This window comes from Lethenteron reissneri, unplaced genomic scaffold (genome assembly GCF_015708825.2).
Source record: "Lethenteron reissneri isolate LAM-NWPU_2019-01 unplaced genomic scaffold, ASM1570882v1 scaffold_1424, whole genome shotgun sequence".
Taxonomy (NCBI): Eukaryota; Metazoa; Chordata; class Hyperoartia; order Petromyzontiformes; family Petromyzontidae; genus Lethenteron; species Lethenteron reissneri.
This window is the reverse complement of record NW_026891140.1, coordinates 1-9935: the sequence shown is the minus strand read 5'-3', so window position 1 is coordinate 9935 and position 9935 is coordinate 1. Positions and strand designations below refer to the sequence as shown.

The following is a 9935-nucleotide window of genomic DNA, read 5'->3' as shown; positions in this document are numbered from 1 at the left end:
GCGTCGTGGGCCACCGCCGGCCTGACACCGTCGTCGTCAGGGGAGAGGAAGCGAGACGGCGCCTCCTGGCTCCTTTCCACCATAGGGAGGTGTCAGAGGCAGCCTCCTTGAGGCCCAGGACCGGATCAGGTAATCGTCGCTGATGTTGAGCAAGAATTTAACGTGAGCGAGAATTGAGCTGCGTGCTAACCACTACACTACCACTGCACTACCACTGCACTACCACTGCACTACCACTGCACTACCACTACACTACCACTGCACTACCACTGCACTACCACTACACTACCACTACACTACCACTACACTACTACTGCACTACCACTACTATACCACTACACTACACTACCACTACACTACCATTACACTAACACTAAACTACCACTACTATACCACTACACTACCACTACACTACCACTACACTACCACTACACTACCACTACACTGAGCATGTTCATACACACAGCAGTGTAACAGGATAACAACGTTTTGTGATTATTTTCACAGGTTAAATATTAGCAAATTATTTTAATAAACAGAATAGACAGGAAGGACAAGTTCAAAGGGCTCGCATAATGCACACGCGTAATGTACATTCCCTCAGTAATCCCCCCCATCCCCCACATTGTGCAAGAGCGCAGCTGCGTGGTCAACACATCTATGCTTCTATATAAGGAACGAAACAGTGAGACTTCCCAAATCTGGCTGTCGACTGATGAGGCTAGTTTTAATTACAGACGAAACGTCGTGCTCAGATTGTAAATGTTGTGGCTTGGCTCTCCAACACACCAGTGTGCTGTACTAGTGACAAATCTGCATGTTCTGTTTACGTGACAATCCGTAGTAGTTGGCTGTGTCGGGTGGTGTCGGGTTTTAACGACACATTTATATATTTAAGCGATCTAACCCAAAAAACCTTTAATATGGGCACTATAATAAACCATGCTTACAAGCTAAACCATTCAGATGATCATTCAAAGTTCACGGCAGGAATTATAATATAAAACACTCGTTTTCTAGAAGCACCCCGCTCAACACGATTGTCCTTAAATATATTTATAAAACAAAGTCAGTACAGTATAAACTTGCACATCTTATTCCAAATCAAGCTCGAGATCACCAATTTTGATACTTCAGACTGTATGTCACTTTATCATCCTCTAAACTTGCAGCAGTTTAGAGGACATTGGGGGGTGAATATTAGAAAATTAACACGAAGCACGGAATTATGCATGGAGATGCACATCCTTATTCAAACGGAGGTGTACAATTATGCAGTGATATGTATTATGTTGCTAGATATGCAGATTGTTAATGTAAAAATTAACAATTGAATGCAAAGTCCATGATAGGCCAAGTTGAGAATAAAGGATTTGAATGCGAGAGCGAAGTTATAAGGGGCTTAAAATCAGACCTCAAGGTTATTTCGAGAGGGATTTTGCTGAGGATAGACGCTCGACTCCTCGCTCTGCAGATAAACCTTCTTCCACGAGACCCAGCCTGGTGAGCACGATTGCTTGGCGACTGGTTGGCGACTTCGCTTCGGGAGAATTCGTGGTGATCTCTTCAGACGGGTTCCAGGGTCATCGATACGCCGTGCATCAACACTTACGAGACGTTACTGTGTCTCAGTTAGACGTTGGTAAGAATTTGCATATTGGCGATTTGAGCCAGACATCCACACAGCTTAGAGTTTGCCTTTAATAATCAACAACACCCGCGACTGTTACTCTGCTCTGAAGAATCAGTCACATGGAGCAGAACAACTCTCCGCAGCGCCACGCACACACGGGTGAGCAGCCTTTCAATTGCTCCGTGTGTGGGAAGGCGTTTTCGCGGAAATCAACTCTTAACAGACACCAGAAAACACATACGGGCGAGAAGCCATTCCATTGTTCTGTGTGTGGGAAGGCATTTGCATGGAAAACAATTCTTCAAAGTCACCAAAAAACACACACGGGCGAGAAGCCATTCAATTGCTCTGTGTGTGGGAAGGCATTTGCAGATTCATCAACTCTTCGCAATCACCAGAAAACACACTCAGGTGAGAAGCCATTCAATTGCTCTGTGTGTGGGAAGTCATTTGCAGATTCATCAACTCTTCGCAATCACCAAAAAACACACACGGGTGAGAAGCCATTCAATTGCTCTGTGTGAAGGCATTTGCCCGTAAAGCAGATCTTCACACTCACCAAAAAACACACACGGGCGAGAAGGCGTTCAATTGCTCTCTGTGTGGGAAGCCATTTTCACGGAAATCAAATCTTCATCGTCACCAGAAAACACACACGGGCGAGAAGCCATTCAATTGTTCTCCGTTGGAGAGGACACGGTCATCACCCCGAAACAAGCATGAGAAGATCCGCAATGAAAGTGAAATCAAAAGGAGAAATACAGAGTGCTGCAATGAGTCCTAAAAAAATGCATCTTTCGAACCTATGCAGGTGGATCCTGAGAGATGCGTGGATGTAGTGGATGTACTGAGCCCTGACGACAATTCCTATTTCGACCCCATGCAGGTTGATAATGAGAAATGGCTGCTGGAGTGGCTGGATAATCAAAGTATTGAGTACTTCTGGTAAAGTCCTGGAATGTGCACGTTTGTGTCTCTGTTAGATCAATTTATTAGGTGCAATTGATTATATCAGTGATTTCCAGCACTACAAACTGGTGTAATTCTTTTAACAAAACCGTTTGATTGCTCTATGTGTTGGAAGCATTTTCACGGTCAGCAACACTTCACAGGCATCATCAAACAAAGAGTAAAAATGTTGTCATGAGTCCTCAACGAAATTCCTCTTTCGACCCCATGCAGTTGCATCCTGATAGATGGCTTGATATAGTGGAGTGGCTGGAGAGTCATATTCGTGTCGCTTATATATATTTTTCGGTGATTTCTAGGACTTCAAGCTAGAGTGATGTTGTGAATACTCTATAATGTGTTCAGATGAATGTCTTCCTTTAAAGTTCCAGAAGTGTTCACTTATTTCAGAATGACAACAATTTTATACTTTGGACGAATGGCTTCAGTCGAAAAGGACGTCAAAGGGGAAATCGACGTTTACGTGTTTGATTTCAAGAATATCTTTTAACTGTTAAATTCCTATTGGGAAATAATTTGCCTAGTTCCTTTCCTGTTTGAGCCTGCGTATTAATAAAGATTTCGATACGAGTATTAACGTGAGTTTTCTTGCAGATTAATAAAGACCTGATTTGTTTTTAAAAATGACTAATCGTACGTTATTGCTACCATAGTTTTCCTTTAAAAAAACACGGACGAGTAGACATACACACACGAGTGTGCATCCAAACACGACTGTATATACAGCGTTGTACATTCACACACGAGTGTGCATGTGTTTCTACGAGTTTTAACGTTAATATACTTGCAGAACAATAAAGACCTGCTATGTTAAAGATGACTGATCGTCCCTTATTGTTACAATGTTCATAGCGAACACGTGTGGAGGCGAGTTTCAGGTGAAGCATCTCCATCACACAAGTTTACCCTTACCTGGCAGCATCGTGGCAGTTCGCTGGTCACACTCACTACGTTACACTCACGAGCTGTAGGGGCGGGGCTCTGTCTGCTCAGTGGCGCTGTTTTCATTCATTTAGCACCACGAGCGGGGAGTCTCATCCCTGTAGTTCCCTGTTGAGGTGGCGCATTCCTACCACGTTTCCCCTAAATTATTTGTACGACACAATATAAAAACAATTTGTTTGTTCCAATGCATAATCATACACGAGTACACATATACACTCCCATGTACACACACCCACACACGAGTGGACATACACAAAAGTACAGATCCATGTACATACAAACAGTAGTATACTTGTGTAATGCGGGCATAAACGGCCTCGCGGATATGACGTCACGGGGGGAGGAGTTAGGTCACGTGAGAGAGAGGGATGAGGTCTTAAGGGAGAGATACCGGAAGAAACGGGAGAGTGTTGGGAATAGAGACAGAGTGAGGCCACACAGTGCGGAGGTTGGAGAGTGGCGAGATCGCCACACACAGTAAGACTCGGCACCGTCGGCCAGCGGTGACGAGCACGGGGGAACAGGGAGCAGCGGTGGAGCTGCAGTGAGAGCAGCCGGAGGACTGCACAGCGGAGCTGCAGGAGCGCGAAAGGCTACGTGAGCGAAGGCAGCTGTCGAGCTGCTAAGCGGGGAGGCTCTGAGCGAGGGCCGTGTGGGACAAGTGTAAAGAACCCAAATAAAGGACAACGGAGACAGACCCAGTGAACGAGTCCTTTATTACACTTGCAAGCAATTCAACGTTATGTTGTGTCATCATGGGTTTATTTCACAAAGTTTAAAGTGCCAGCAACAACAATGGTATTGAACCTTATTCTTTACAGGAGTGGCTCTGGGTGGACATGCCACCACAAAGCAGCACGCGGCGGAGGAGGGAGGTGATCGCTCTCGCCACGCGAGCAAGGCCCCCTCGCTTCCTCTTCTTTCCCTGCATCACCACCTCCACCACCTGCACCTCCTCCACCTCCTGCTTTGTCTCGTCCTCCATCTCCTCCTCTTCATCCTCCACCACCATCTTCTCTCCATTCTCTGTCTTCTCCATTCCCTCCTCCTGTTCCTCCTCAACCTCTTCCTCCACCTTCTCCTCTTCCTGTTCCACCTCTGTCTTCTTATCCATCTTCTCTGCTTGGAAGCCCTCTTCTCCAAAGCTTGGAGCAATCGGGCCCTGTACAGGAGTGTCAGAGGTGGATGCGGTGGCGGTGGTGGTTGCAGCGGTGGTGGTGGTGGCGGCGGTGGTAGTGGTGGCGGCGGCGGTGTCGGTGGCGGCGGTGGTGGCGGTGGTGGTGGCGGCGGTGGTGGCGGCGGTGGTGGTTACTGCGGTGGTGGTGGTGGCGGCGGTGGTGGTGATGGCAGTGGTGGAGGTGGCAGTGGTGGCGGAGGGTTTTGTGGCAGTGGCGGCAACAGCGTCAGTGGCAGTGGTGGCGGTGGATGCGGTGGCGGCAGTTGTGGCGTTGGCGGTGGTGGCTGTGGTGGCGGTGGTGACGGCGGTCGTGGCGGTGGTGGCGGTGGTGGTGGCGGCGGGTTTTGTGGCAGTGGCGGCAACAGCATCAGTGGCAGTGGGGGTGGTGGTGGCGGTGGTGGTGGCGGTGGCAGTGGTGGTGGTGGCGGTGGTGGTGGCAGGGGTGGGGGTGGAGTTGCCGGCGGTAGCGGTGGTGGTGATGGTTGCAATGCTGGCAAGGCGCTGCTCCTGCTCAAGGCGCTTCTCCTCCTCGACGCGTTTCACGTTGGCGAGACACTTCTCCTCCTCCTCCAGATTCTTCTCCTCAGGACACATCATCTCGAGATGATGCTTCTCATCAATGAAGTACTTCACTTGAATGAGGCGCTTCTTGAGGAGATAGTCTCGGAAGTACTTCTCATCTGTGCGGCACTTCGCCCTGGCAATGCGCTGCACCTCAAAGAGGCGCTCCTCTTCCATGGTGCATCTTTCTTTGCTAAGGTTCTTTTCCTGGAGATGCTTCATCCCGCTGACGTCCTTCAACTCCCCAATTATCCTCTGATCAAGCAAAGATAAGCAAAAGAACATTCAGACATGCACATGCAAGAAAACATTCATACCCACAGGCACGCAAACGTGGACGTGCACATAAACCCAAACAAAAAAACATACTCACACATGTATGTACAGATGCAGCCATCCACATTCAGTCATTCAAACTTGCTTAGTACACACTTGAATATACACTATCACCTGCTGTTAACACAATGCCTTATCCATCAATACTTGTATCACATTGTACGTGTAGTACTAACCCCTAAATATCCCAACTCCTATAGAATGAAAATACATGTCACATCCTCATATATCCCCATAAACCCCATGCATGCACTCAAGACTTTGCTCGATTGTGGCGGTTTCATAGCAATTGTTGGCAATAATCATCACTGGCAATAGTTTTCACAGAATGTCCCATTATAAATATCTGGAAGCCCAAACTCTGGACAAACTTCACTGCAGCGCCCATAGTTTGGAACTGGAATGGTAACTTCCAATCAAATCACAGACATAATTAATGTGACTGCCTGATATCATTCTGTCTTCATTGGTAATAAATGGCCACTTCAAGTGCCTGCATGAGCGGGACGGTGAAGAGATGCGGTGATGGTGTCGGGACATGGTGTTGCGATATGGAGAGGAGAAGTAGTGGAATGTTCTAGAGAGATGGTGTATTGTGATGGTATAGAGGCATGATGAGGCTCTAATATGGTGTATTGAATTGGTGGTCGTGTAGTGTGATGAGAAGGTGATGGGGAGAGTTGGTGTCGTGATATTTTGGTGTGCTGGTGAGGTGACATGGTGTGCTCGTTGTCGAGAGAATGTCGTGTGTTTTAACCCCACAGACCCCATACACATCGTGCTCTCTTTTAGCCCCGCCCCCCCTCCCAATACGTTCCATTCATTGGCTACCACATTCTGATAAGCTCCTCCCCCCTCCTCCCTCCTTAACTTGTATTTAAGAACTTGCATCTTGGAATCCCTGCCTCACTTGATACAGCAAATTCAGCTGTGACGGTCCCACCTGGGACGGAGACTTGTGTTGCCTCCGAAACGTCGTGATTTTTATTATTTTATTTTTATAATTTTTATTTCATTTTATACCTACGTGACTTTACCGAAATAACTAAGAGTATGAATCCTTGCAGTCACGAAAGCTTCAAATCTAGAACCCATACACACCTTTGGGGAGCGATTCTTGTAACTTTGGCCTGGGAAAGGGTCCACCTTATCCATAACGTCCCCCCACGTGGTCGACTGGCACGCCGACTCCCGGGCTATGAAGAACAGAAAATGCATTCAAAGTACGAGTTATTAATTAGAGAACGAAGGACATGGAGTCTCACAGAACTAATTTTGAGATCCCAGTAATTACCGCTTACCACACAACAGGACCTGCTATTGAAAAATAGTCATCACATGGCAGTAAAACTTTACAAGTCATGTTTTTGTCGGCAATCTCAATTTTGGAGCTTTCGTGACTGGAGGAATTATTCTTTGGTTCTTTAGGTTAAGTCACGTATAAAGATAAAATAATAAATTAAATAATAGCATACTACGACGTTTCGATTGCAACACAAGCAATCATCATCAGGTATAAAATAAATAGCAACAAAAATCTAACCAGAAAACTATAGACAGACACACAAGCAGACAGACATCACAAAGACACGCAGAGAGAGAACACGTATTGGCAGAAAGAGAGAGGTCGTCTCTGTGACGAGGCCTTAAATATACAGAGGGGGCGGGGGCGGAGAGATCGTAAATTACATAAGCTTGAGACCCCAGTTTGAACAAAGATGGCAACAACTCAAATATAAACCCATCCTCTTTGCCACACTCGATCATTACGTCTTCCCATTACCACCAAGCCATGTCTACGAAAAGTAATTCATCAAGGAGTCTCCTCCTCCGCATATAATCCATGTGATGCAGGTATCTGGGACTTACCCTCATATTCATCCAAGATCTCAGCCCACGTGATTTGTCTGTCCATGTTGTTGGGAACGAGTAGATTTTGTTTGAAGTTGGATGGCCTGGGGAGGTTGGAACAACGCTCAGATTTAGCAAACTTTTGAATCACTCATCCTCCTAATTAATACATATTTGACCACTCATTGTATCAATCCAATCACTATCGTGACTATACTCTTAGGTTTTTTTCGGTAAAGTCACGTAGGTAAAAATAGATAAATAATAAAAATAATTAATGATAAAAATATAAATAATAATAGAAATAAAATAATATATCACGACGTTTCGGAGGCAACACAAGCTTCATCTTCTTGGTTCTTTCGGCAAAGTCACGTAGAAGGGAAGTAATAAAATAATAAAAATAAAACATAATAAAACAATTCTCACGACGTTTCGGCCACAACGCAAGCAGCCGTCCTCAGGTGAAAACCAGGTCCGTCGAGGCGACAGAGTCATGTGAGCCCACTGAATTGTAACAGTGATCTGCCACGGCTGAGGTGTTTGTCCTACCGTGTTTCAGGTCTGCTTTATGTTCACGGATGCGGTCCGAGACATGTCGTTTGGTTTCTCCAATGTAACTGCGACCACAGAGGCAACTTAGTTTGTAGACGCCAGGGTACTGTATGTCTGGAACCACATCTTTTACAGACGGGACCAGATCACGGATGTTATGTACTGTGTTGAATCGGACCTGGATCTTGTGTTTATTCAGGATTTTGGAGATCTTTTTTGTGACCCCAGCAATGTAGGGTAAGGTGATGGTTTTGAAAGGCTCTGCGCAGCTTCCGTCGGCCTTTCCTCCGTCTTCTCCACTGGACACGGATTCGCCATCTTTCTCGGGCACGCATCGGGCACCCGGCAGGTCCCAACACCTCACGCATCCGCTCGCACCCCCGTAGGCTTATCGGATGTTAATTGTCGGCATGCTGATTCAGTACCGCACACTATTACTCGGTGGAATAAATTAGCTCGGAGGGTGGTTGCGGCCGCGTCGGGGTCTTCTACGGTGCCGGGCACCATTTAAGGGGTAGACGTGCGTATTTTGGTGGACACAAGTGCGTCGGCCACCATCATTTCGGACGTAATTATTCACCTGTTATCCATCCCTGAGTCGCGGGTCCAGCCGGCTATCAACGCATGCATTGCCGCTAATGGGGGTGGCATGGGTATCATAGGACGGGTAGATGTCCACATTGCCATAGGGAATGTTGCCGCGTCGGGATCGGTTCTTATCTCCCGATCGTTGGCGGTTCCCTGTCTGTTGGGCACCGATTTTCTTCGTCGGATGCCTGTTAAAATCCTTGTGGATCAGGGCTGTTTAGAAATGCCAGGGGACTGTAGGATGTCTTTCCTGCCGTCCTTGTGGGGCCGCCCACCTCCGGGTCACGCCGTTCACGCACTTGCAATGTCACTGTGGAGATCCCTCCTGGTACGCAGATGCTCATCCCATTGCGTTACCGAAAGCGGTTGGAGGCCGCAGATAAGGCGGCGGGTGTGTTGCTGTCCCCGTCGAACTCCTTGGCTAAGGCTTTTTCTCTTACACCATTGGAACCTCATTTGCCAGTAAAAAATATGATAATTGGTTTTTTACCCTTCTATCTGGCAACAAAACTGACACCTTGTTTGCATAGACCACAATACCTGCAGTCATAATGCAAACAAAAAACATAACTCTGATAATGTATGCACTGTCCTTGAAGTTGATTGGTCCACACCCGAGACAGCTTTCCTGAGAGCCTAGTCTCACATTGGTTGGACCAGATGACGCCAAAAGGCGCACAACTCAAAGACATGACTGCAGGTATTGTGGTCTATGCAAACATGACTCCTTGTAAAAAGGTGTCAGTTTTGTTGCCAGATAGAAGGGGATAAAAACAATTATCGCTTTTTCTCTTGTCGCGGCTCAAACTATCGTCCAGACTGGACAAGCCCCGTTCTTGCAAGTGTTGAATGGGGGCCCGGAGCGTGTAGTCGTTCCGGCGTGTGCGGTATTGGCCTATGCCACTACCGACTTCACTAGCCTTGATGGGGACCAGCCGAGGGTACTGGCTGCTGGCGTGTCTCGGGCCACTATGGATCGCAGAATTGTGCCGTGAGAATTTGTCCTTGTCCTCCACGCAGCGAAACGCATTGCGTTCACTGGTGTCGCAATACGCGGACGTCTTCAGCAGAGATGACTTTGATTTGGGTCGTACCTCGCTCTTGTCACGCCATATTGACACCGGTGCGGCACGACTGATATGTATGAACCCAGACCGCACGAGTCCTGCGGAAAGGGAGCACGTGCGTGGCGCGGTAGACGACATGTTGGCGGCCGACATTATTTCGCCATCCAACAGTCCTTGGGGCGCACTGATGGTGTTGGTTATTAAGAAGGACGGCGGATCGAGGTTCTGTGTTGATTTTCGCCGACTGTATAAA

At 47.3% G+C, this 9935-nt stretch overlaps 1 protein-coding gene across 2 annotated transcripts; it reads right to left on the bottom strand.

Moving 5' to 3' along the window:
• Positions 1 to 4265: 4265 nt before the first annotated feature.
• LOC133362289 (uncharacterized) lies at positions 4266 to 7572 on the bottom strand. Of its 2 annotated transcripts, XM_061581214.1 has the most exons (3): positions 7491 to 7572; positions 6723 to 6817; positions 4266 to 5540 (listed from the first exon to the last, which is right to left on the bottom strand). In XM_061581214.1, the coding sequence occupies exons 1-3, from the start codon at positions 7534 to 7536 to the stop codon at positions 4356 to 4358; spliced, it is 1326 nt and encodes a 441-aa protein (XP_061437198.1). In that variant the 5' UTR covers positions 7537 to 7572; the 3' UTR covers positions 4266 to 4355. The 2 variants fall into 2 exon arrangements, with proteins under 2 accessions (XP_061437198.1, XP_061437199.1); XM_061581215.1 differs by lacking the exons at positions 6723 to 6817; positions 7491 to 7572 and adding an exon at positions 5798 to 5843.
• Between the last annotated feature and the right edge of the window lie 2363 nt (positions 7573 to 9935).